Source organism: Propithecus coquereli, unplaced genomic scaffold (genome assembly GCF_000956105.1).
Source record: "Propithecus coquereli isolate 6110/MARCELLA unplaced genomic scaffold, Pcoq_1.0 Scaffold77, whole genome shotgun sequence".
Taxonomy (NCBI): Eukaryota; Metazoa; Chordata; class Mammalia; order Primates; family Indriidae; genus Propithecus; species Propithecus coquereli.
This window is the reverse complement of record NW_012153840.1, coordinates 660,716-688,003: the sequence shown is the minus strand read 5'-3', so window position 1 is coordinate 688,003 and position 27,288 is coordinate 660,716. Positions and strand designations below refer to the sequence as shown.

General features: G+C 57.5%; 1 protein-coding gene across 1 annotated transcript; it reads left to right on the top strand.

Annotated features, from left to right (window-relative positions):
• The first annotated feature begins 4,115 nt into the window (after positions 1–4,115).
• Positions 4,116–25,461, top strand: PADI6 (peptidyl arginine deiminase, type VI). Its single transcript, XM_012662473.1, has 15 exons — positions 4,116–4,207; positions 4,953–5,130; positions 6,866–6,938; positions 9,211–9,278; positions 9,768–9,888; positions 10,824–10,949; positions 15,265–15,443; positions 15,676–15,779; positions 18,611–18,722; positions 19,939–20,046; positions 20,256–20,410; positions 20,936–21,099; positions 22,432–22,502; positions 23,908–24,069; positions 25,228–25,461. Exons 1-15 carry the CDS (start codon positions 4,116–4,118, stop codon positions 25,459–25,461), a joined length of 1,947 nt encoding a protein of 648 aa, XP_012517927.1.
• The last annotated feature ends 1,827 nt before the right edge of the window (positions 25,462–27,288 follow it).

Below are 27,288 nucleotides of genomic sequence, written 5' to 3'. Positions count from 1 at the left end.
AGGCGTGAGCCACCGCGCCCGGCCCCCACACTGTTTTGATGACTGTATCTTGTAATATGTTTTGAAATTAGGAGGTGTTGGCCAGGCGTGGTGGCTGGCACCTGTAATCCTAGCACTTTGGGAGGCCAAAGTGGAAGGATCACTTGAGGCCAAGAGCTCGAGACCAGCCTGAGCAAGAGCAAGACCCTGTCTCTACAAAAAATAGAAAAATTAGCTCGGTATGGTGGCTCATGCCTGCAGTCCCAGCTCCTCTGAATGCTGAGGCAGGAGGATCGCTTGAGCCCAGGAGTTCAAGGTTGCAATGAGCTATGAGGATGCCACCGCACTCAGCCTTGGTTACAGAAGGAGACCCTGTCTCTAAAAAAAAAATCAAAATCAAAAACGGATGAATGGATAAACAGAATGTGGCATATACATGCTGGGGAATATTATTTGGCCTTCAAAAGGAAGGAAATCCTGTCACCTGTTACAACACGAGTGAACCTTGTCCACATCATGCTAAGAGAAATAAGCCAGTCACAAAAAAATACCCTATGGTTCCAGTGACATGGGTTAGCAAAACAGAAAGTAGAATGGTGCTTACTGGGGCTGGGGAGGCAGGGGAGGGGAGTCGTTGAGCGGGCACAGAGTTTCAGATTTGCAAGATGAAAAAGTTCTGGAGATCTGTTTCACAACAGTGTGAATGTACTCAACACTACTGAGCTGTACTCTTAAAAACGGTGCAGTTGGTACATTTTGTGTCATGTTTTTTTTTATCTTAATAAAAAAATAAATCCTATGTTTTTGTAAAGCCTCTGCCTGCCCACTAAGGAGAAGGGGATTCATAAAACTTGGGTCGAAACGTGTTTCTCTGGAGAGCATCAGCCGCTCCCCCTGACCCCATCTGCTGGGCGAAGGATGCGCGTGTTCCCTGTGGACCGGGAGGGGCCGTGCGCGCGGCAGGAAGCTGGCGTGAGGTCGTCCCCAGCCTGACCGACAGGGCTGCCCGGAGCGGAGAACGGGCCTCGGCAGACACAACGGCAGGTGTGCTGGATTCTGGGCTGCAGAAGGGTTCAGAGACGAGCTGGCGGACCAAGCAGCCTGTGCCCCAGAGGAAATGCGGTGGGCAGGAGCCCACCCGGCCGTTCAGGGCCGCGGGGGCAGAGACAGTGCCACCAGCCCAGAGTGCACCGTGAAGCAAAACTTCCCTGTGCCCCCAGCCTGGCTCCCGCCTCCCCCTTCCCCAGCGACCACATGGCAGCTCCTGAGGCTGCTGTAACACACGGCCACGAGCCAGGTGGTGTAAAACGACACAAATTGATTCTCTCGCCGTTCTGGAAGCTGAAATCCAGGTGTCTGCAGGCCCATCCCCCCGCCAAAGGCTCTCGGGGAGGATCCTTCCTTGCCGCTTCGGGCTTCTGCCTGTGTCCCTTGGCTTGTGGTCGTGTCACTCCAACCTCTGCCTCCCCGGTGACATCTCCTTCTCCTCCACCTCTCCCTTACAAGGACACTTGTGTGACGTTTGGAGCCCATCCAGATGGTCCAGGACAATCTCCCCCTCTCGAGATGCTTAATGTAGTCACCTTCGCAAAGGCTCTTTTCCCGCATGAGGTAGCACAGGTCGCGTGGGTCAGGGCCGCTCCATCGCCTGCTGTGGTCAGAGACCGCGTGCAGCCGCAGCGGGCAGGGCGGGGAAGGAAGCCGAGCACCCGCTTTCCTCGGCTCTCTGCTTCGCTCCTGCACGAAGCCCTCGCAGGCAAGGGGAAGGTTTCACTTTACAAAACCGGGTATCTTTCGTGTGGGGCTGGACTTGCAAACTCCCGCATTCGGGGCTGTCTTCCATCTGGTTCCTGGTACGGAGTCTGAGGCGGAGACCTGCCTGCAGGAGGTTTTCGGGCGGCGCGGCGGGGGTGTTCTCGGGAAGCACACGCACGGGGCCTGCGGGGCACCAGGGAGGAGCTGACCGGATGCAGCCGCCTGAGGGGCTCCGGCAATCCCGTGGGGAGCTGGGGAAGGCATCAGAGTTGTCCTGAGTGCAGACGAGGCAGCCTGACCTATGTCCCCCGACATGGGCTGTAGCTGCCCCCAGGAGGGGACGTGGCCGGGGGCCAGGCAGCTCATTTCCAAAGATAATTCCAGAAGCAGGACTGCCGTGCACTCCCGGCAGCTGGGGGAATGAGTGCTCCCTCAAAAGGGGGCCTCGGGGGCACCACGGCATCCACCACAGTGACCTGAAGTGATCACAGGCCTTTTGACAACCTAAGAGTGTGGAGCAGACTTCGTCTCGTTGCCAACGAGAACTTCCTGCCCTGAACAAGGACGGGAGGAGCTGCGGGAGTCAACAGAAAGTTGCTTTGTGACTACAAACTGCTCGGTTCAGTGGAGACCCCCGTGGAAGCCCATTGAGCTATCTTTTGGGGGGAAGGACAAGGGGAGGTCATTTATTCATTTGCTCCACAAGAATTTGTTGAGCACCTACTATGTCCAGGGCTCTTCTGTGGGTGCTGGGGATTCAGTGGTGAACAAGAAGCCCCTGGAAGGAGGAGGGCTCGCTCTAGGGTCTCCATCCACCAGGCTAGGGGGGGAGCTCGGTCTTTCCCTGCTATGTTCAGATGGGGCCCTGGCACAAGGCAAGCTGCCCTCTAAACCCAGAGCCCAGCCTTCAGCGACCCCTCCCCCTGGCCCACCTCTGGCTGCTTGTGCATGAGGACGGCGGAGTCCTTGGGCCAGTGCTTCCTGCCTGTTTAATTTTGCCACCTTCAGTCCAATCAGAGGGGATTTTAGGGCTTTCCTGGCCAACCACCTGCCTCCAAGAGGAACTAAAATAGAGCCATCTGTGACAGGTATGCTGAGCGCTGAAGGCCTCCAAGGAGGGGATGTTTTAACTTCAACACCTTGGGTGACTCAACAGAGCAGTCTTCACTCAGTGCCCGGCCTGCATGTCCTGCGCTGGCGACACGCAGGCGACTCCCAACAGCTCCGTGTGTCAGAGCAGAAGACTGACAACAAATGCTCACGTACATTACAGTACAGCCCCATGCAAAGTGCGCAGCCATAAACAGGGACAGGGCTGCGTTTTGCATACCCACAGGGAGAGCGTCCCTCCGCCTCGCACTATGCAGTGGAAAAAGCAGCCTATGACATACTGTGTAGGCTATGCCAGCGTGTATGTAAGAACGAGGGGAGGACAGACAGACATACTTGCTTGGTCTTGCGTAGTATTCACTGGGAAACAAACTGGTGACACTGGCTCCCTTCACCTATGGGTGGGCAAGGGACAAGGCAGAAGGGAGAATTTTTGACCTTGGCACCGTGGTGTGAACGTGGTACCTATCCAAGAATAAGCATAACCCAAGCTTACGATGTAAGATGAACCCTGTTTCAAAGGAAGCTGGGTAAGTTCCTTGTGCCGAGCAACAGTTCCTATTTCTTTGCTCTGTGGGCTCAGCCGAGATGGACAGCAGCGGGTGCACCTGGCTCCGTAGGGGCCCTCGATTTGCTCATTCCACCAACACTCGCTCTGCCCCTCTGGAGGCACAGCTGTGAGCAACCAGCTCACCTTGACCACCTGGGGATGGGATGCAGGTTCCTGGACCACACCCCAGACCTTCTGGGCCCAGGAGTTGCAATGTTAACAAGCTCCCTTGATAAGTTTGGCAACCACCAGAGCGTTGAGAAGGAGTCCCACACTTTGCTGGGCTGCCCTCGTCAATTTCCAGGAAACACACACCCTAGAATGAGGCACCAAAGTCCGGGGATGCTGCCCCCAACTGCCCTCTGCAGGTATTTGCCCCTGACTGCTTCCAGCCAAGTCGACCACTCCCAGGCACCAGCTTCCCAAGCTGCTGTTGCTCCCAGCTGAAGGCCAGAGACCCCTAAGCAAGCAGCCTCTGACTCCCGGGTCTGCAGGCCTGCAGCCGCGAGCTGCCTGTGCCTCTCCCTGCCCTCAGCCACCAGGAGGCCCCAGTGGAGGAAATCAGTTACACCTGGACAGCCGCCGACCTTAACAAGGGGGCGGGCTGGAGAGGCCCTGACCGCATAACAGGGGAGGGTGGGGAGCCCTGGGTCCGCTGAGGCCGCTGTGCTGAGCGAGGGTTGCAAGCTGGTCTGCGGCGGGTCAGCTCGGGGGCTGCACCATGTCCTTCCAGAACATCGTCCGCCTCTCCCTGGACAACCCTACCCATGCCGTGTGTGTGCTGGGCTCGGAAATCTACGTGGATCTCAGTGGGTAAGGTGCTGGGGGTGGGGGCGTCCCGGACGGGGAGGCTGACGCCTGGCTCCCTGCTCCTGGGAGCTGGGGTTACTGCTCTTCACTGTGTCTCACGGTCCTGCCCTGCCTCGGGAAGGCTGGGTTGGGTTTCTAGAGAATCTCCCTGTCCGCCACTGCAGGATTCTGACTTAACTCCTGCCTCTGCCCCATGTCGGCTGTGGGCCCTTAGAGAGGCGAGCGCCTTGGCTTCCTGCCCTCTGCCTGTGAAAGGCGGGTGATGCTGGCCCCCCAGGGGGCTGGGAGGAGCAGGCGAGGGGGACCCCTGGACGCTGGAGCCTTGGCATGGGGGCGACCGGCTCACAGCAGGCCGCATCCTCCCCGGGGTCACAACGCGGACCTCCCATGTCCCGTGCCCTGTTTTTTTTCCCTACTGGATCCCTTGCAGCTCAGACAAATGGCTCTTACCTCCTTGGGGGTTGCGGGTTTATAAATAAGATGTCTCTTTGGTAACTTCTAGAGCATCAGTTGGAGGGTAGGGTCTGGGCTGGAGCTTGGCACAGGGTGAACATGGGGTTCCTGGGGTCAGAGTGGTTGGAATGAGGCTGATTGTGTTAGAACCCCCAAACCACCCTGACCTGCAGGCCTCTGGGCACCCTAAGGAGAATGAGGATTTGGGGGCTGTCCCCCACCGTACCAGCCACCTTCTAGGCTGAGGAGGGGAGCCTTTGTGCCCTGAAGTCCGTCTCCTTGCCGGGCAAACCAGGTGCGCCCCGCAGCTGTGCGAGTGCTTCACCATCCGCGGCTCCGGGAGGGTCCTGATCGACATCGCCGACACGATGATCACTGACAAGGAGGACGCCACCATCTGGTGGCCCCTGACTGAGCCCACGTACGCGATCGTGAAGATGACATCACCGAGCTTCATGGTGGATGGGGACAAGGTCAGCCTGGGGCAGAGCGATGAGGGGTGTCTCGGGGGTGGGACCTGGCACAACCGCTGGGGTCCCCTCCTGACGGCTGCCGTGCCCTGAGCCTGGGAGAAACGTGGTGCCGAGTGTCCTGCGTGTCCCATCTCGCCCAGCGCTTGCAGCCAACCTTGGGGGTGGCACTCCACGCCCCCATATCACAGATGAAGAGACTGAGGCACAGGGGGTGCCCTGCCCAAGCCGGTAGTTGGCAGAACTGGGATTCGAGCTGTGTCCGTCTCTGCCACGTGCACCCCTGAGAGTGACGCTGGGCTGGCTTCCGGTCCAGCTGCTGTTAACGCCTGGCTTAAAAGCTACCAGCGGAACTCAGATGGGCTTTTTGTCTAAGGCAGCTCTTCTGGACGTGGAGACTTCAATGAAACTTGATTGCTAAGGTGTATTAAACGCATGCTATGCGCTAGATAGCGTGAATCAAGGGACTGGCCTCTACCCTCGTTTCACCTGAGGAAACCGAGGCACAGAGTGCTGTATCAGCCTAAATAGCACAGCCAGAGTGGGGGAGATCCAGGGTCTGAGTCCGAGTCTGTGCTCTTGCTCCCGGGGGCTGTTTCCTCGCCGGGACACCTGCAGTGGGGGAGGTTCACCTCCTCCTCGCAGAACAGGCTGCCAGTCTCGGGCGGGGGCAGCGGGGGTGGTTCTGCGGTAGGAGCTCGATCAGAGCAGCGGTGCTCAACTCTGGCTGCAGATTAGAACCACCGGGGACTGGATAACACCCAGGCCCCACCCCCTGCCAATTAAATCAGAACTCTGGGAGTCCCCTGGCCGCTGTAGTTTACAGCTCCCCAGGTGACTCCAATCCAGCGCTGGGGTGAGAACCGCGATGAAGCAGTTCCCACTGGAACATGCTGGAATTGTTGCTGGCAGGGGCTGGAGCTAGGTTTGGTTGTGTGTAGTTCACATGCCCACTTACGCTCCGTGCAGGTAGGCAATTCCCTGAGGGTACACCTGGGTAGGGACGGAGCATCTTGTAGGAACTGAGGACCATCCTCTGCCCAGGGCCCAGCCTCCAACACCCTTAAGCGTGGCCAACAGAGTGAGATGCTTGACCTTGGACTATGGCTTCCATTTAGGAACAGCTGATCACACGTGTAAATGTTTTCCAGTTAACGGCTGGGTCTTTGGTTCATGACAAACCCCATGATCGGGGCCCATGGCTGAAGGGCAGGTCTGTCTAAAATATAGAGGCCCCTTTGGAAGCAGAGGCTGGTTTGTGACACAGGAAAGACTGAGTTCCAGCTCCCCTCACTGTCCTGGGTGTCCCATGTCCTTAGCAAGCAGTTGAAGCCGCCAGAGGCCCAATTTCCTGCTGCCCGCCTCCTGGAGCAGTGGGTGGGACCTGGGAGGGCAGGTGTGGTGGGTGGGCGTATGATGTGGTTTATAGCTTAGGCTCTGAAACCCTGTGCTGTCCTCTTCTCCCGAACGGTGCAGAGTGAGCCCTCTGCTTTTGAGGGGGTGGCTCCCACCTGGATGGGTTTAACCTAACATAGAGGTTGGAAGGGTGGTGGTGGCAGCTTATAAATGCTCAGGACTGACTCTAAGTGCAGTGCCATGGTCCCGTACCAGCTCACGGGAAGCTCAGAAGCTGTAACAGGAGACTGAGGTCACATACCGAGACTCAGCACGTAGCCCGGCCTGTGTTCCTGACCCCTGTCTCCTGACGTTCCCACGGATCTGGACGCTGTCTCCACAGGTCTTGGTCACGTACTATGGTACCAATGAGGAGATGTCCCTGGGCACCGCTGTGCTGTTCCTCACTGGCATTGGTGAGTGTTGGTCCCACCGGGGCCCAGCCTCCCCCTGGCATTGGGGTGGGGTGGGGTGGGCATTACAAGAACCAAAAAGGGTTTCTCTGCAGGGAGTTGCGCCCTATGGGCCCACAGAATTCTTGCATGAATTCCTGAGCAGATTGATCCGAGCTACTCACTTACCTCCTCCCTCTTTGAAGCTCTATCACTTCTCTCTCCCCGCCATGTACTGCTGAACCATCTCCCTGAGAACAGAAGCAACCAGAAACTCCATGTTACCGTCACCTACCCACCTACTTGTGTCACTGACCTTCTCTGTCAGAACTGATGTGTCTGTGTTCGGCTTTCCTGTCTCCCTAGGTCCTCTCCCCTCTCGTTCAAGTCATCCCTTGAGCGATTCTTAGTGACGTGAGACATCACCACCCCTCCCCCTCTTCTGGCTCATTGCCATCAACCCAGGAACAGGAACGAGCTATAGCATCTCTAACCTGATTCCGTGTTGTCCTTAAGCCCCATCTCCCACCTCTCTGCTACATGGGAGCCACCCATATGTCCTCAATTTCTCCTCTCCCCCGAATCTACCCAGATACCTGCCACCACCAGAGCTCTTGCCAAAGACTCTAACTTCTTCACCGGGTCTAGACATCCACTCCCTCTTCCCCTTTACCTGTCAGCAGTGTCTAATGCAACCGGTTATCCTGCCCTGGCACACTTCACTGGAACATTCCAGGGATGCTGCACTCACGTCTCCCCTGCCTGTTCCTTCTCAGAGCCCTTTGCTGGACTTTGTCTCCCAGGCTGGCCAGTGAAGTGTGTCAGGCCTCAGGAAGCCAGCCACGTGGCTCTAATGTCACCTATAGGCAGAGTACTCCCACAACTGTCTCCAGCTGGTCATCTCCTGTGAACTTGGGCATTGCCTACCCCACATACGCTCCTGAGTATCTAATGAACATCTCAAGCTTAATATAGCTCAAAACACTGATTCTTTCTACCTCTACAAAACCTCTTTCTAGTCGTCTCCCCGTCACGGTAGAGGGCAGCTCCACCTTCCAGCTGTTAATGCCCGTAACCTTGGTGTCACCTGACTCCCCACCCCACGTCAGTCTGAATCCGGAGGGTGTTACCTGGCATCTAGCTGGAATCCAGAGACTCGCTGTCCTCATGTGCTTGCCCCGGTCCGAGTCCCCATCCCCTCCCACCTGGATCACAGCCTGGGGGGCGCTGCTTCCACCCTTGCCTTCTGTAGGGCTGGTCTCAATCCAGCCACCAGAGTGTCACATCTCTAAGACATTAGGTAACATCTCAGTTGAAAACCTTCCAGCTGCTTCCATACTGCTCAGATCAGAGCCAAAGTCACTGCAGCCCCTTATGACCTATGACTCTTCTCTCCTTCCTTCTGCTCTGGGCACTGTTGGCCGCTTGGACCCGTGAACTTGCCACCTGTACTTGCTATTTCCTCTAATAGCTTTTACCCCAGATACTAGCACAGATTTTCTTGCCTCCTTCAGGTCTCCTTTTAAATTTCAACTGAAACTTCTTTGATTTTTCTAAAGCTGAAACACCCCCGCTCCGTTCCCCATGTTCTTGCCGCCGTAGGACGTAATGTGTATCTGTTCGCTCCGCCCCTGCCACACACTCGCATGCTAATGTAAGTTCCAAGAGGACAGGGCTTCTGTCTTGCCCACTGCCATCTTTGAGACCTAGAACAGCCGGGCTCACAGCTGGCATCTGTGTGCCAAGTGCTGAGGACACAGCAGCAAACCAGGTCTGTGCTCGTGGCTCTGACGTTCCAGTTGGGGAAGAGTATGTCCACATACTGTGGATAAAAGCCCATGACAAAGCCACACAGGTACGTGATAGGAGGGGTGGGAGGTGGTGTGCCAAGGCAGTGAGGGGCCTCTACGGTGATACGTGGACGGGAGCCTAGATCCTTAGCTCTGAAAAGGGGCTTGGAATTTACATGTAGAGCCCTTCCTACGACTTGGAGCACAGAGCTTTCCAGAAGGCTAGGGAGGTATGTTTTCCAAACTAGAACCACCTGGGTAGAAGGTGCGAGGCCTGAGATGGCATCACGACCACCTACCGCGAGGTTTGGGGTAGTCTCATGAGCACTCGGGCCGCTCCAGGCTTGCCGGTGGGAGAGGCGGTCCCCTTTGAGCACGCCCCCCGCTCCTAAACCTCCAGCGTGCCGGAGAGGCTGGTGGCCGACACGGCCCCGGGCAGTCCTCAGGGGTCACCTGCAGCTTCGAGGCTCTGTCTAGGTGGCTGAGACGCCCTTCCTTTGTTTCAGAGGTCTCCCTGGAGGTGGACATCTACCGCACCGGGCAAGTCGGGTTGCCGAGTGACAAGAAGGCAAAGGTGAGGGCGGGGCGGGGCCGTGAGCCAGACCAGGCCGGAGACTTGCTGTGTCTGAGCCTCACGGTGTCTCTTCGGTCAAATTGCTGCCACTCGAGTCGGAACTGACAATTTCTAACTTACTCAAAAGACTAGGACGTCTGACGCTAAGGTCATGTCCTGGCCTGGTCGTGTGGTCACCTAGAACAGAGGTTGGTTAGCTGCCACCTTCAGGTGTGGGACATCTCTTCCCGTGTGCCTGTGTCCTTATATCCCCCAGCACCGAAACGAAGTAGGTAACAGGTAACCCGAATCTGGCTTTCTCCCTTCCTCTTAGCCCACTTGCCAACGCTACCCTCCTGTTCCTGCGGGTCCTCGGCCTTAAGCTTTGTTTGCGAGGTCGCTGTTGCCCTGGACGAAGGCTTGGCTCTGCCCCTTGACGTGAGGTGACGTCTGAGAAGTAGGGGGTTTACTTGGCTTTTTCCTCAGCCAACATTCCTGTCTCATTTGCAGAAAAAATGGACCTGGGGTCCCAACGGCTGGGGTGCCATCCTGCTCGTGAACTGCAGTCCTGCTGACGCGGGCCAGCTCGAGGACAGGGACAAGGAGACGAAGAAGGTGCTTCTCTCTGAGGGTGAGACCTCAGACCGACCCTACCTTTCCTTTGTGGGTTCTGCCTTCGCAGCCCTACCCCTCAGCAGACACGATTCCGTGCTGACCTCCCCTCCCACCCCCTCATCCCCGGGTTGGTCAAATCACTTGTGCTGGCTTGGAGCTGCATACCTAGGAAGACAGAGGCCATGTGGGCTGTTACAAACTGTTACTCCCTGGCTGAGAACTTGAGCACACTGGCTTCCCTGATCTTGTCTTGCCCTCTGTAAAATAGGGATGATACGGTTGGCCTCTCAAGGTGGTTGAAAAGACTAAATGAAGACAATAGGGGTATATGAGCTGCTTTCTTAAAAGCCTCCCATGTCCTGGGCCAGGAACCCTGACTGTCTTAGGAAAAATCAATCTTGGATCTGGTCCTGACTTGTGGCTGGGGGTCAGTAGTAGGAGGAGGGGTTCCAAGGCCAGAGGTGAACCCTTGCTGAACTGAGTCAGGCCCTGTTCTGTGTGGGGAGGGACTGTGGGTAAATGCCACCCTCCCTCAAAAGTCAGCCTTCCAGTCTGGTCAACATAGTAAGACCCCCGTCTCTACAAAAAGAAAAAACCTAGCAGGACACGAGGGTGCCCACCTGTAGTCCCAGCTACTCAGGAGGCTGAGGCAGGAGGATCACTTCAGCCCTGGAGTTGGAGGTTACAGCGAGCTGTGATCACACCACTGCACTCCAGTCTGGGCAACAGAGCGAGACCCTGTCTCAAAACAAAACAAAGTGGGCCCTGAGGGCGGTGACTTGCCTGTGGCCACACAGAGAACAGGCAGCAGGGTGCAGTGTGGCCTGGCCACGGCAGAGGGCCCTCGGTGCTCCCTTGTGCAAGCCCCCACCCTGCCCTCCTGCTCTTCTCTGCCTCCCTGGGGTGCTGGCCGCCAGAAGCCCCTGAACCTTTGCTTTGTCTTTTGCCCAGAAATAAAGAATCTGTCCCAGATGACACTGAATGTCCAAGGCCCCAGCTACACCTTAAAGAAATACCAGCTGGTCCTGCACACCTCCGAGGAAGAGTCAAAGAAGGCGAGAGTCTACTGGCCCCAAAGTGAGTGTTCCGGTGCCAACCCCAGCTCTGTCGGCTCTCGAGGTGCTGGGGTGAGCTGTGTCTACACCTGCTCAGCAGGGCCCCCTCTGAGAACTGTAGGTCAGGGGCTTTTGTGGCCAGATCTGTGTCCCTGGGGTTCTCCGGCCGCCACCTTCACCCAAGATGAAGTCTATACACATGGGTAAGTTATTGTACCTCTAGGCTGCTTTCTCCATTTGTAAAACTCGGGGTGCTGCCTACCCAGCAGGGTTCTCACAGCTGGAACAGAAATGCATATTAGCTGAAACAAGAGCTATTGCCTTACGTAGATTAGGTAACATCTCCTGATGACTCCTACCGGAAGAATCCATCTTCATTTTTAACCAAAACCTCATGCTATTAAACTTCCAGAATTCAGAGGCCAAAAAGCCAGAGTAGCAGCTACAGTAGCACCTACACCCCAGCCCCCACGCCAACCATGGCCGCTGTTCAGCTCTCCTCTCCCTGGGAGGCAGGTAGCATGCTCAGTTCAGGGCTGGAGGGCTGCCGACTTGGAAGGTAAACGTGTCTAACTCCAGCAAAATGTCCTTTACCAAGTCTTTACTTCCCTTAACTGGCTTAGTATTTAATGCCTGTAAGTTTCTCAAACGGAGACCTAACTGTTTCTGGAGGCATATACTACTATGCCACCCTTTAAAAGCCACACTTGGCTTCAGCTGGACAATTGGGAAGTCCTGTGGTCTACAATGTGCCTCTTCTCAGAGGGGCCATCTGTCACCAGTACTGGAGAGCTGTGCCTCTACTTCCTCCCCAGTGCTCAGGGGCCCTGGCACAAATTCCCTGCTCCATCCCTTCTGCAGACCCTGAGTCACAGATGGGCTTGGAAATAGCCTGGGATTAGCCAGAAGAGGCAGCGCAGGTTGGATGTGGCCCTCTGCCTGTGGGCTAGGAGGGGGCCTCAAGCCCATGGGTCCAGGCCGGGTTCAGGCCCCCGTGAGTCCTCCCAAGCATGGATGATGCTGCAGTAGGCTAGGCCAGGACAGGTGGTCCTGGGAGTCCACGCAGGAGGCCTCCAGTTCAGCCTGCCAAAGACACTGTATTTCATTGTGTGGATCGTAGTGAGCTGCCTGTTTCTCCTTGTTAAACTTATTCAAGAATCCAGGGCAGGGGGTTTACCAAGCCTTCCGGGTCATTTTGAAGCACGCTGAAGCTGGAGAACTGCTAGTCTAAAAGAGATGGCAAAGGGATCTGAAGACTGTTCTAGACACATAGAAGGTCAGAGCATAGGCTCTAGACAAGCCTTTGGAGGAGGCAGTGAGCAATCGTGGCAAATGCTGTTGATAGACGAAGGTGCCAAAGCCCGTAAAGTCATGGTCTTCCAAGTGACGGTCGTCAGGGACCCCGACAAGAACAGTGGGATAAAAACCAGGTTGCAACGGCAGGCACGGTGAGCACGGCATGGAAGGGATTTGCCTTCTAGGGAGACGTGTGGTGGTAACGACTGGCGGGGCTGGCGTGGAGTCGGCGCATCTGAGGATGGTAGAATGTGGGCGTGTCTGGGTGCCAGTGGGCTGACCCGACAGGCGGGGCGATGGCCCTGGAGGAAGGAATCTTGGGAATACATGATGCTCGGAATACAGACCTGACAGTGTCTGCAGTGGCAGTGAGGGCGGGCTCTGAGGTCGGTCACAGCTGGCGCTAGGCCGTTTCGGCACGGTGGCTTCTCTAGCTGTTCGGGTATGATTGAGAGTGAGTTTTAAAGAGTTGGTTTAATCGGGATTGCGGTCTTTCCAGGCAAGTAAACTACAGGGTCTGGGAGTGGACGTCGTGTTCGAGGGAGTAGGTGTAGTGACAGATCTGGGGATCTGAGAAGGGTAAAAAGGAAGCAAAGGTAGGAGTTGGCCGTAGGAGGATCTGGGGCTGGGGTCGGAGACCGAGGCGGGAGTGTAGATGAGCTATAAAAAGATGGAACGTGCTGGAGGGGAGGCTGGTCTGGGCCGTGACCCCAGAAATGGGCATGTAAGGTGGGGCAGAACTCAAGTTCAGCGAGAGAAGTTCAAAGAAGATGAAAACGTCTGGTCTATGGTGTCAAATACCAATGATGACGACGGTGGCGGAGGTAGGCCGGTGCTGGGACGACCCGCGGAGGATGGCGGTCAGTTGTAGCGAAGGGGCAGGTGGGGCTACCTGACAGTGCCTCAAAGGGACTGGGATTCTTGAGGAATGCGGAGAAATGGCCCACAAGTGCTAATGAAGAACAAAAAGGACACCTGCCCCACCTCTAGGCCCGGTGGCACGTGGCAGGTAAGAGCAAAGCTCAGCTCGATTCATCGGCATCGACCGTGCTCTGAGGATCTGGCTCTGGGAAGGTGAACCCGCTACCCGTTCTCAGAGACCGCTGGGGCAGGGGCACAGCCGAGGACCGGGCAGGGGCTGAGTGTAGCCCTTTAAGATCCAGGGCTCGGTCATGAGGCTTCTGGCCCTGCCCTATCTGTTTAATGGGGATAAACGAGCACCTGCCTCAAAGGGTTGTGGGCATGCAGGTGAGTCCCTGAGCCTGCAACACCTGGCAGTCCCTGGCATGTAGTAGGTCTGCAGTGCACCATCGGCTGTGCTTTAAAACGAACTATTGGCTGTGAGACGCCCCAGAGGGTCAACCGCAGAGGGACTGGGACAGCAGGTAGGGACTTGGGGCAAGTGGACTGCACCCCTCACCCTCACTGCCCAGCAGTGACTCGCCCACGGGGAGCTCGGGCCCCCAGGACAGAAGGACCTGGGCCTGCAGCAGCTCTTGGGCTGGGTGGCGGCCAGCTGGGATCTGTCCATGTAGTCGGGAACTCCGCGGTGGGCCAGCTGACTCCAGCAGGTCGAGGGCCGTGTCTGTGCTGGGGTGTTGCGGGGGTCCTGGTAGAAGCCTGCCTCATCCAGTCTCGCCCATTCGGGGCAGCAAGGGAGGCTCCCAGCAGACTGGAAGTGGAAACCCGGAAAGGAGCGTGCCCAGTTGGCCCGGCCCCCTGGCGGCCAGCAGCAGGCGGACTGAGGCCAGGCCTGTGGCCGGCACCCTGGTGCCTCGGAGGGGGTGTTGCTGTAGAACTCCAGAGCCCGCCTGGGGGGCTGCTACAGCCACACCCAGAGCAAGAGGCCGAAGAGCCAGGGCAGTGCCTGACCTGGGGACAGCCATGGCAGCAGCAGCTGTCTGACACGTTGGGGGAACCGGAGCCGGAAGCAGCTGGCACATGCCATGCAGAGGTCTGAGGAAGACGTGGTGCCCAGATCTTTCGGGGTTCTGGTGGCCAAGGTAAACCCGGTTTAGGATTCCCTAAGGTAAGAATCCACCGGGGACTTCAGATGGCAACAGCCACCAGGCCTGCAGCTGCCACGTCAGGATGGAGAAGGACAGAGGCAAAGGCCAGGCAGGAAGGAGTTCTAGTGGCCCAGGTGGGAGGAGCTCGGTGGCTTTGGGTCAGGGTGATCTCTGGCATGCAAAATGGGTAGGTTTGGGGTCTAGTTAATGTGGTCCACTTCTGTGTGTGGTTTCATTTTTAATTGACCTCAAACTAGAAGAAAACAGGCTTAACACGTACAATCATGAGAACACTTGGTTTCTTCAGAAACTTTCCGCTGAGGCATAATCCACTGAGTAGACGGTTCTCGCTGAGCTTCCTGGTGTCAATAAGTGACTTTTTCAGATGAGGCTGCCAAGCCCAACTTAGTACGGTTTCTCAACTTTGGGACTTTGTTATCTCAAAAGTTCGATTCATGGGTCAAAGCGTAGAACACCCACCATGAATCTTCACCCTAGACTGAAGGCCTGGAAGGCAGGCATCTGAGCGCCCGAGTCCTAACTCGTAACAAGTCTCACCATGCTGGTGAGTGACTGGTCTTTGCCCGTGAACAGACGTCTGGGTGTCCACTAAGCCCTAGACACCAGAAACATAGGGACGGGATGGGTGCAGGGATTCACACCTATAATCCTAGCACTTTGGGAGGCCAGGACAAAGAGGATCGCTTGAGGCCAGGAGTTTAAGACCAGCCTGGGCAGTAGAGCAAGACCCCTTCACTTAAAAAAAAGGCTGGGCGTGGTAGCATGTGCCTATGGTCCCAGCTAATTGGGAGGAGGTTAAGTGAGCTATGATGATGCCACTGCACTCCAGCCTGGGGGACAGAGCAAGACCGTGTTTCTTTAAAAAAAAAAAAAAAAAAAAAAACCCCGAATAATCTAGCTCTAGAACCCACAGCCCAGCTTCAGACATGAGAAATGGGCTGGTGCCTTTACCCTCAAATGTGACCAGCACCAGGCTATTTCAGTGGCTGGTCTGTCCCTTCCCTCTCCTAGAAGACAGCTCTCATACCTTCGAGCTGGTGCTGGGGCCCGGCCAGCACACCTATACCTTGGCCCTCCTGGGGAACCACTTGAAGGAGACCCTCTACGTGGAAGCCATGGAGTTCCCATCCGCCAGCTTCTCGGGCCTGATCTCCTACTCTGCCTCCCTGGTGGAAGAGTCTCAGGACCCGGTATGTCCCCAAGTAGACAAGGAGTCCTCGGACTGGGCTGCTCCAGTCGGGGGAGCGTGTCTCACAGGTGGGCAGAGGACAGGGGGACATGCGGCTTGGTGGGCAGAGCTAGGGGTTGGGGAGAAAGCTGCAGAAGGCAGGCGAGGCCCCGTGGTGAGCTGGGCTGAGAGGTGGGAGGGGAGGGCGTGAATGCGGAAGCCGGTCGCTGACGGGACCTTGCCTCGTGTCGCAGTCGATCCCGGAGATCCCGGTGTACAAAGACACGGTGGTGTTCCGCGTGGCTCCATGCATCTTCCTTCCCAGCACCCAGATGCCGCTGGAGGTTTACCTGTGCAGGTAAGAACGCTCGGGCTGCCTGTGCCGGCCCGTCCTCATAACTAGTGCCTTCTTTCTGTAGCAGGGCAGGGTGGGCGAAGATGACTAGGAGGACATCTCACCAGGTGAGTTAAAATCCTTCCATCTGAGCTGGCCGGACCCGCCCCAAGTCAGCCATCTGATATGTTTGAATATTCCCAAAGCTCTAGGGACTGTAAGATGAACGAGGTGGTCCCCCTGTTCTTGCAGGGGCCAAACAGCATGGTCTTAGGCAGTGCCAAGCGCTCTAAAACAGGGTAAAGGACAGAGAGGCGAGGCTGACAGCATGTCCTGGTGCCCGCAGTCAGAACAGGCAAGACCTGGAGGAGGCAGGGGGATGGGACCAAAGCGAACAGGGCCGTATGGACTCCGGGGCTGTGCGGCACCCAAACACAGCGGCGTGATGTTTTTCCTCACCCAGACGCCTGCAGGCAGGGGAGTGGTGCTGTTCCACACTGTCACTTAGGGTTCCTTTCAGTCTGGTTAGGATACTTTCCCCTGGGGCGGGCAGCATCTCCGTCTCTACGACGGAGGCTGGGCACGTGCACGTCTAGGCCCAAGCCCCAGGAAGGCGTAAAAGCCAAAGTCCAGGTGAAGTTGCCCGTCTGCTGCTGGGGGTCTAGAAGTCTCCTGAACCACTTCTGTTCACGTACCAAAGGCCTGAAGAGGCACAGCCACATCGGCCTCGGGGACACATGCCCAGGGAGGAGGAGAGACAGGGTGTGGACACAGCCAGTGGGAAATCACCAAGGGTTCTGTCTATGCTGTCGCCCCATCACATGGAAAACTAAACACATACAAAAGGCAAGAGACCGGCTCGGACACAGCAGTTAGACTCAGGATTGCTTCGAAGGTAGACACTCCTGGCCCCACCAACTCCATACCAGCCGCCTTCGGTTACTACGGCCACGTGTCCCTCATGGCAGGCTCCTTACACAAAGGCCACCTTCTAAAGTAGGAGGCAAAGGACAACAGGAGCGACCTAGCAGAGAAGGGAAGAGGCAGCTGCAGAAACCAGAAAGCAGGATGGTGCACGAGGACAGCTCGTCACTGTTCCGGGAGGGAACAGACAACTAGAGAAGCACGAGTAGGATGGCTCAGCGGTGCTAACAGCCTGTTTAGCTTGGCGATCTAGAGAGACATCACCATGGGCTTCTCTCCAACTACTCTCAGTAACAAACTCTAGGGGAGATCAGATGTAGACCCGGGTCTAGCCAGGGTTGGGCTTGCCCAGGGACAAGAGTAGATGATGGTGATGCACCACAGAAGCAAGAACTACGAAAGGGGCAGAGGTCCCAGTGAGGCCAAGCCGCCAGCCTAGGGGCTGGGAGGGGCCTCAGGGAGATGGTGGTCAGGGGGCTGGATGTCTGATGGAGATCGTGGAGTTGGCGAGGCCATCAGCGCAGGAGGCTGAGGCAGGGTGGAAGATGAGATCTCAAATCGGGGATCTAAACAGGCCCTGGCATGGCGTGATCGCGCAGATGGGCGTGTTACTGAGGATGGCAGCAGCGATAGGAAGTCAGAAAAGGTAGACCGGCAGGGTGACGGAGCATCCCGGCAGGGCAGCACATCCTGTGGCTCGAGGGCACGTGTACAACAAAGGGGCCGGGGTGTTAAGGGGGATGTCTGGGTGCAGCCACGAGTGGTAAGGACCTGCCCTTCCTCCAGGCCCAGTGAGGCACAGACAGATCATCCGTGGGAAGGCTACCGGGGGGTGAGGTCCAAGGGTCCTCGGAGGAACCGTGAGTTTTGGGATGAAAAGGCCAAGTCTCAGGGAAGATCTGAGGGGATTTTGCTGGTGGCTCGTATGAAAGACAGACCTGGTGTCTGTATCTGAAGACAGGTTGCTCACCCACAGAAGGCAGCCACTTGTTCTTCAAAGAAACCCAGGTCTCCCTAAGGGTGGTATTCAGGCATGGCCTGACCCAGCTTGGCCAGATGACTTACAAAACTGGGCCTATACACCCTTCCCCCAGTAAACATCCGCAGGCTGTTCTAGACCTTGTCTGGATGCCTGGCTTCCAGTAGCCTTGTCTGTGAAGACCCAAGAAATAGGTTCTTTGGAGCAGTAGCATAGGATGCTATGAACAGTACGCTAGTGATCACATTGTTACTCATAGGACAGCATAGCAATCTGGTGGAACAGCAACGTGAGCTCCAGAGCTGGACCTGAACTAAAATGCCAGTGTTGATACTTTCCCAATAGTATGACCCCATTGACGTTCAACTCCTGTGGATCTATTTGTCTGTAAGATGGGCAATCCTAACGTCAGCCTCAAACATCACTTCATCTTCACGGAAGGGATGTCCACTGTAGATTCACAAGCCTGGTGCTGGACGTGATGGCAGCAAGATCCCAGATTCAAGACCCACCCCGTGCTATGCACAGGAATGTGACAATCTTCTTGCCATCTCAAGGGGGACCCAGTTTCTTGGCTTCTTGGGGAAAAACGGAGCCCCCTCAAAAGAAGAATCGGACAATACCTCTGGGTGGGCAGAGGGAAGAGTTCCCAAGTTGCCTGGGGCAGGGGTGATGTGCGAAAAGGGTGGAGAGAGGACAGGCAGAGGCCACCAGGGCAGGGGCTGACGCCAGCACTTCTTGACCTGGCTCTGCCATGGGCCGAGCGGAGTGATGCTGGGTGGGTGAGATGGGCTCTGAGGGTGGTGAGGGGCAGTTGCTCTGTCTGCCTCGTAGGCAGGGGCATGACCTCTCCTGATCAGAAGGAGGCGCTCTCCTTCCCGGGACGGGGAGATCGTGACCAGGGTGGGGAGGGTCGAAGGCCTTCCTGGAACTGGCTCATCTCCCGTGGCAGAGAGCTGCAGCTCCAGGGTTTTGTGAACACGGTGACGGAGCTGAGCGAGAAGAATAACTTCCAGGTGGCATCTGTCTATGAGGACCCCAACCGCCTGGGCAGGTGGCTCCAGGTAACACCCCACCTGGGGGAACCCGCTGTGGGGGAGGGGAGGAGACTCGGCGTGCACCACCCAGGAGGGAGTTCACAGGGTTCTGGTTAACCTTCATGGCAAACCTGAGCCTCGACAGAGGTGTCTCCATGCTTGGGACTTCTTCGAGAGTGACTTACCCGAGTCGTAGCCACTAAGAGATGGAGCTTGGAATCCTCCCTTCTTCCCACTCCAGACTGTGTGTGTTCAAGACCACAGAACACCTGACCCCCAAGCACCTGAAGGTTCTGGTGCCTTCAGCTAAGTCTGCCAGGGCTGGGCCACTGCCCCAGGGTTCTACCTGACCCTGGCACGGCACGAAGTCTAGAGTTGGGTTGGGGTTTGGCTCTGGAGCTCTACCCTGCCCCGCGCATGCTGGTGACTGCGTGCTGGGTGTGCCGTCCTAAGCACCAGAGACAACAGAATAGCATGGGAGCCGCCCCTGCTTCAGCGAGGAACAGAGCTCAGTGCTGTGAAAAGACAAGATGACACGAGGAGGTTCACGTGGAGGCTGGGAGGGGGATGAGATATAGCGGCCCCTTGGGCACAGACAGCTGAGGACCAGAACGGGGTCTGCTCGGAGGACTCGGACAGAAGGGCTGGTGATCTTAGTGAGCAAAAGTCAGAGGTAGGTGAGGGCAATGTATCTTGGAGACCTCTTAAGCCGTAAGGTAAAAGATACAAACAACCCCAGGGTGGGGCAGGATGACGGGAAAGCACGAATTGTGGGGGATTGAAAGGTGGTAACTTTGGGTTTTCAAAAGCCGCCTCTGGCTGAGATGTCGGGAACAGATCCTAGGATGGGGCGAGTACAGAAGAGGGAAACTGGTCGGAAGGCATCGCAGCGGTGTAGGGAAGTGATCGTCGTGGCTTCCCGGGTGGTGCCAGAGACGAGTTGACTCGGAACCTATTTAAGTGAGGCCAACAAGGCTCGTTAAAGGACTGGGCACAGAAGAAAGGGGATAATCTGGGTGACTCAAGTCCTAAACCTGAAGAATAGGAGAAAGGGGTCAGGATGGCCTCAAGAGGTGACGGCCGGGCTGGGCTGAAGCTGAGCAGGAGTTGGCAGGAAGAAGGGGGCTCTTACTGCACCCTCTGGAGGTGGCCTAGGCCCAGGGAGCTGTGGCCCACGAGCCAGATGCAGGAGAGCGGCAGAGGGGGTGAGACAACTTCCCAACCCGTGTCCTGTCTCCTCCAGGATGAGATGGCCTTCTGCTACACCCAGGCGCCCCACAAGACGGTGTCCTTTGTCCTCGATACCCCTCGGGCCATCTCACTTGACGAGATCTCCATGAAGTACTCACTGGTGCGGAGCTTGGTTTGGCCGATCTGAATCTGGTCCCATCTCTTGGGCCTGGCACCTGTCAGGACGTGATGGGGCAGAAGGGAGAGAGGGTCCAGGCAGCCTCGGGGGAAGGGGATACGGAAGTCTACCTGAGATTCTGGATTAGGGGTAAGACTGGGGCTTGCAGCCATTCCCTTCAACACCCCCACCCTGGCGGACTCTCCTTCCAGAGCCCTGGTGTCGGCTACATGATCCAGTACACCAAGGACCACAGAGTGGCCAGCATGGATTCCATTGGGAACCTGATGGTATCCCCGCCTGTCAAGGTCCAGGGGAAGGAATACCCCCTGGGCAGGGTCCTCATCGGCAGCAGCTTCTACCCCAGGTGAGCCAGGAGACCAAGTGGCGGCCAGAGGTCTCTAAAACTAAAGAAGGGGACCCTGGTAGCCAATCTGGCTCTACCTGATTCTCGTAACCTCGGCAGCCTGTGCTCCGGGCCACTTCTTAAACTGAGAAGGGTATTTGGGCCTCTGATTCATGTAGGGAGACTGAAGGTAGAAAAAGCAAATGGTTTATTCTTTGATTCCAGGGTTTAAATGGAAACGACTGAGATTCAGCCGGCCTGCTGGCCTAAAGGGGTGTTATTTCCACAGAAGGTGTGGTTGGATTTCATAACCACAGGTCTGAACAACGCCATGTCCAGGGTCCAGTCTACCTGGAGTTGCCTGGCTTTGTCCTGAGCTGGGTCAGAGCAAGGGATTCTTAACCACCCCTTCCTCCACGACTGGCCACTTCCACCCAGCAGTCAGGAGGGGCCAGTTACCAGGAGGTAGCCCGTCGCTTGCCAAGTGACAGGCAGTTGATCGGGGCTGCCCTGGCTCAAGGGCTGTTCTTTCCATCTTCCTTCTAGCGCAGAGGGCCGGGACATGAGCGACACCCTCCGAGACTTCCTCTATGCCCAGCAGGTCCAGGCCCCAGTGGAGCTCTACTCAGACTGGCTAATGTCGGGCCACATGGATGAGTTCATGTGCTTCGTCCCCATAGACGACAAGAGTGACGGCAAAAAGGTCTGTGGTGGGCTGGGCGCGGTGGCTCACGCCTGTAATCCCTGCGCTCTGGGAGGCCGAGGTGGGTGGATTGCTCAAGGTCAGGAGTTTGAGACCAGCCTGAACAAGAGCGAGACTTCGTCTCTACTAAAAATAGAAAGAAATTAATTGGACAACTAAAAATACATAGAAAAAAATTAGCCGGGCATGGTGGCACATGCCTGTAGTCCCAGCTACTCGGGAGGCTGAGGCAGGAGGATCGCTTGAGCCCAGGAGTCTGAGGTTGCTGTGAGCTAGGATGATGCCACGGCACTCACTCTAGCCTGGGCAACACAGTGAGACTCTGTCTCAAAAAAAAAAAAAAAAAAAAAGATCTCGGGGAACTGTGGAAGCTGTAGGAGGATGGTAATTCCATCTCCACGCTATTCTGGCGGTACCAGGACAACACGGGTAGACCAGAAGCTCTGGCGAGAGGCCGCTAGAACCTGTCTGAAAGGGACCCACTTCGCACACGACGGCCCGAAGTGGGGGAAGACCAAATGCGAGCGACGCCGGCGCCTGGCCTCGTGCGGGGGGTACGGGTCAGAAACCTGAGCCTCCTTGAGGAGGCACCTGAAAGCCGAGCAGAGGCCGTGTGGCTGGAGCCACAGAATTTCTTATCTAAACGCTACAGTAGCACAAAGGGACCCTTTCCCCCGAAAGGGGCAGGGGTGACAGGAAGTTCTTTAGACCCTTGGTACCCAAAGCGTGGTCCGAGAGCCAGCAGCCTGCGTGTCACCGGGGAGTGTGTGAGGACCTCAGGTTTTCCATCCCTCTCCAGACCGCCCAGATGCCCAGTCTTTGGGGCCCAGGAGCTTCCTGGGTCACAGAAGCCCTGTGGAAGGTGACATGTACTGAGCATGAACTGCATACCTCAGAGCTGATGGCTACATTGGGCATCCCCATCCCAAAGATCAGGCAACTAAGGAACAAAGTTAACGTAACCTGGTCAGGGTCCCCGGGAGAAGGTGGCCAGGCTGTATGGAGCGTGTTGTGCTGAGAGGTGAACAGGGGCTGCAGTTACCCTGCTCGTGTGTTCTAGGCTGCCTCTCTGAGCCTGGCATGGGCTATGCCCCCTCACGCCAGGGACAGAGTGGCGGGTGGCAGTAAGAGTCTTGCCTGGGCTTCCCAGTGCAGACCCTGGTCAGTCCCCAGGTGTGGGATGTTGTACGAGGTTGGCGGGGGTGGTCTCTGGAAACCAGTGAGGCCGCTCACCATAGTCACTGGCCCAAGGACACATCCAGTTGCCTGTGCCAGGGCCCGAGTCTGCCCAGCTCCGGACAGCATCGACCCACAGGCCTGCCCGCTCTTCTTCCCACAGGAAGGGAAGCCAAGACCATCGATCAATTTCTCGCTGATGAAAACCTGAGAAAGCAGAATGAATATGCGGAGGTAGGGCCCGGGCTGTGGGGGGCCTTCCCCAAGAAAGGGCTGGCACCGCAGGTCCTGCGGAAGGTTCTCGCCATTCCCAGTAGGGGCCTGGGCGGAGGCAGCTGCCCTCTGCTCCCCGTCCTGACGCAGGCCCAGCTCTGGGGCCGGGGCTGGCTGTGTACCAGCTTGGGGAGACTGAGGAACTGGGAGGAGCTTAAGTCTCTGAAGCTGACAATCCAGCAAGACGTGCCTTGTGCTTGGATGAGACCAAAACGCACATGGTTGACAGCTTCCCCGGCTGTTAGCCAAAGGTGGCCGAGGGCCAGGATCTAGACCCCGGGGTGGGATGGGGGCCGGAGTGAGGGGACAGCTGGCAGAGATTCTGCTTGCCCAGCAGTGTCAGATACTGTCAGAATGAGTTCCGGTCATGACCACACACCTGGCTCTGTCCCTGAGCTGGACAGGCCCTGGCAGTCTAGACAGCTTCCTAACCAAGCACCTGCCATGACCTAAGCGTCGTGTGAGGCATCTGGAACCACACAGAACGTACGGCTCAGCTTGTCCGTGGGAGCAGTGGGGCTCGGGGCACAGCCGCTGGCCTGAGCCCCAGGCGGTTGGGACCGGGTCTGGACCAGAGTGTGACTCCCAAGTTCACGCTCTGCTCGCTGCGTGTGCTACTCAGCCGCCTGGTGTCTACTGGGGAGCGGTGACGCAGCTCAGCAGCCTCTCGGTCAGGACCGTCCCCGCTCTGAGGAGCTGAGTATCAGACTCGGACCAGGGCCTTCTCGGCGCTTGCCGGCAGAAGTGGCCCCTCACAGCAGCCACGAGAATGGCGTTCAGGGTCTTCAGAGACCTCTTAGGAACGTGGATCTTTGGCTGTGAGAAGCAGAGTCCCCAGAAGTTATGAGGTTATCCGAGTTCTAGAAGGGGAAACCGAAGCCTAAAGAAGGCAACTTCTTGCCCAAGGTCACGTGGTCAGAGCGAAACTCCTTTGCTCACTGGGTCCCTTATTCCCAGCCGAGGAGTGTTCTGTGCCACAGCACACTGGTACCCTGACCCTTGCAAGAACAGGGCTCCTGGCACGGCAGGGTGGGCAGCGGCCAGACATGGGGCTGAGACAACCTCTGAGCCCCTGGGGATGGTCAGCCTAGGCATGGTGGGCGTGAGTCTGGTCCTGTCAAGGTGTTGGGCTCAGCTGGTCCCAGCAGGCAAGCGGCCCCGACTAGCTGTGGGATCCCAGCCTCCAGCCCAGGCGTCTCTGTGGCCCCAGTGCCTGCCGTGCCGGGGGGCCGCCTGACCTGAGGCTCCTGGCACGCAGGAAGAGATGGCAGCAGCTTCGGGCCACGGCCCGTTGGTGGGGAAGGAAGCAGGCCCCTCCGTTCCTGATGAGGTCACCTCTCTCTCCCGGCCCCTTCCTGCCCCTCAGAAGTGCATTCTTCTGAACCGCGACATCCTGAAGACGGAGCTGGGCCTGGTGGAGAAGGACATCATCGACATACCCCAGCTCTTCTGCTTGGCGCGGCTGACCAACGTCCCCTCCGACCAGCAGCCCCAGAGGCCATTTGCGAGGCCGTACTTCCCTGACCTGGTAAGGGGTGCGGGGGTTGGGGGGGGGTATGCTGGGCTCCCTGGGTCGGGGAGGGGTCTGTCGGCCAGTGCCAGCTGGCATGTCATCCACAGTGCTAGCCCGCAGGGGGCGGGTGCAACAGACAGCGGTGCCTACGAGGCCTTTCTCTCCCCACCTAGTTGGGGGAGACCCCACCCAGGAAGCAGATGCACTAAAGCAGGCCCTAAAGGCTGGGAGACGCGCCCAGCAGTTCCTGTGGTCCAGGGCTTGGGCCATGTGCTTCAGGGGCCTCGGCAAGCTGACCTCCATCTTGAAGGGACAGACGAGCTCTATTTCCCAGAGGGGGATGCTATACCAGCTGCTGGCAGTGAGGCCCTGTGCAAGTTCCCTGAGGGCAGGGTCTTCAGTCCACTGTCCCCAGGGTTCAGATCAGCAGCATCTGCCTATGTAGGTGCTCGACTGTGTAGAGTAACATTTTACTCCTACTAAACGAAGCCAAAGTTGGGAGTAGGGGGTATGAGTACAAGGGGTCCTGGCTCTGCCCAGCCTGTGCCAACAGGCTGACGTCTGAACTCTCCCATGCAACAGCCACGACCTGTCATGTAGGTTCTCAGAACGAATTCTGAGGCCCTCGAGTGCCTCCATTCTCAAACACTTGCTGGCCTCCTCTCCCTGGGTCCTAGGGACACAGGCCTCAAACTTACCCGTGATCCATTGGCATCTTCTAGTTTTATCAGATCAGTGTGGCCCAGTGCGCGTGAGTAGTGGTGAGAAGTTTCTTTGAAGAGTTAAAGATGGTGAAAAGTCAACTGCCAAGCTGGGGGGTGGAGAGCACCCGCAGGGAGGTAGCAGGAACGTGGCCCATGCAGGACAAAAAGGCCAGAGTAACAGAAATACAGGGGAAGCTGCCCCAGCCAGCCCCTGGCCGGGCAGGATTGGGGTTTTGCGTTGGGTGCGAGTGGAGGGGCAGGTGGAAGTGAGCTGGGTCTCGCCGGTCAGTGGTGTCTGTGAGGATGGTGCCAGGTGCCTGCTGTCCCCGGTCTGGCCCGACCACGCGGTGGAGGCAGCTGGGTCTTCCCCGCACCTACCCTATGGCGTTCCTTCCTTAGGGGAAAGCGAGGGGGCTTCTCCCTCGGCTGATCCCCGTCTGGGCCTCATGCACGACTCTCTTCCCGACAGCTGCAGATGATTGTGATGGGCAAGACCCTGGGGATCCCCAAGCCGTTTGGGCCCCAAATCAAGGGAACCTGCTGCCTGGAAGAAAAGGTCTGCCACCTGCTGGAGCCCCTGGGCTTCAAGTGCACTTTCATCGACGACTTTGACTGCTACCTGACCGACGTCGGAGACCTGTGCGCCTGCGCCAACATCCACCGGGTGCCCTTCGCCTTCAAGTGGTGGAAGATGGTGCCTTAGCCCGGCCCTGGGCTGCCCGCTCTGCCCCGGCGTGAGTGGCCCACTGCCACTGGGCAGCAGCGCGACTCCTTGTCCAGAACGGAAGGTGCAGAGTCGAGGCCAATACAGCCCTTCCCTGCCCCTGTCCCTCAAACCCTGTAAGGTGAGCAGATGTCACCAGCTTGAGCCCCTGTCGGGGGGAAAGTGGAAAACTGCCTTCGGCCAAGTGTTTACCGAATGGCCAATAAAGCTCTAGCTGTTCTGAATGCATTTTTGCGGTGGCCCCCTTGTCTGAGACAGCCGGGGACAAAGCTACTGAGACACCTGTGGTCCTGCTGTGCCACCTGGGCGGGGGCAGGGGCTGGGCTAGACAATGCTGCTCAAGCCCTGCCAATCTGGATCTTGGCTCTAGGGCCCAGTGTGACAGACTCCAGGCTGCAGGAAGGGAGAGGCCTCCGTGGGCCTGGGAGGAGCTGGAGGCAGGCCTGAGAGGGGACAGTGCCATACCCAAGGGCAGCTGGCCTCTGTGGGTGGAAGCTCTGGGCTCCTTGGGGTCTGCAGAGTATGGCCTGAGGGACAGGGTGCAGCAGGGGCAGGCATGGGCTGACTCAAGGCCACCTCTTTCCGTCTGGCCCTGTGACGAGGGCACAGGTGCTATTCAAGCAAGCTGAGATTCGCTGAGGTTTAACAATCGCTGGCTCCCACGCTGCTTCTCCCCACGAATACTCCTCCAGAACCCCTTCCAGTCCTCGGGGCTAGGCCCTGAGAGAGGAGCTGGAGGCAGAACTGGGCTAGAACCAACCAGGCCTGGCCTGCTGGGACCAGGGGCATAGGGGTGCCTCCCGGCTGGGGACCGTGTCCCCTGGCTGCAGAGCAGCGGCCGTGCAGGGGCTCCCTGTTCCCGGCTCCCGTCAGCATCAGCAGCCCATGGAGGGCTGGTCATGTGCTGCCTCGGTTTCCCAGCATGCAGGATGGGATCACGTCTCAGGGTGAGTGGAGTGTATATGGGGCCCTCGTCGAGGTTCAAAGCAGCCCTTTTAGTCATCTCAACGACCTCCTAAGGTGGGTGCTACTGGTCCCATTTTCCACGGGGGAGAACTGGGTGACTTGCCCAAGGTCACACGGCTAGGACAAAGCAGAGCTGGGACCCCAAGCCTGAGCACTCCCAACCGGCCCTACTTGGGTCCCCGCAAGGAAGCAGGACCTGAGTGGCAGAAGCACGGGGCAGGGTGGTGCTGGGTGCATGGACGTGGTCTTGGGGCCAGATGTGGGTTCTGATCCGGAAGCTGCTCTCTGGCTGAGGCGGTGTGCCAGCTACCCCAGAACAGTCTATGGACCGCATCTCGTCAATCTGCCCATGGCGCTCGATCTGTGATCTACACTGCAGAGACCTTTGGATTTACCGTTGACCCTGTCCCAGCCCAGGGCTGTGCCGTGGAACAGGCCTTCGAGTGACTGCAAAGGTGTGAAGGGGTGGATTAGCTAGTTATGGGGCAAGGTTGCCACCTAAGCCGATGTGCATTTCCAGATAGTCTGGAAAAGCCAAGGAAGGAGGGGACTTCGTGTCCCAAGGGCTGGCGCCCCATCTCTAAGAAGAGCAGGGGGAGGGGAACCTGGGGCCAGGAGTGGGGTGAGGAGTGTCCACTCTCATCTGCCACCTTGCAGAGACTTTTCCTGGGGGACTCACGTACCTCTAAGGGCTGCCTGAGGGTGGGGGCATTCGTTCCTCTTCTGGACGACCCCAACCAAGGGCTTTTCCAGTCAGCCCTGGGCCCTTCCCTCCCTAGCTCAGTAAGGGTCCCCCAGGAGACCCTGGCAGGCTTAAGCCCTCTCTAGCTACCCCCAGGG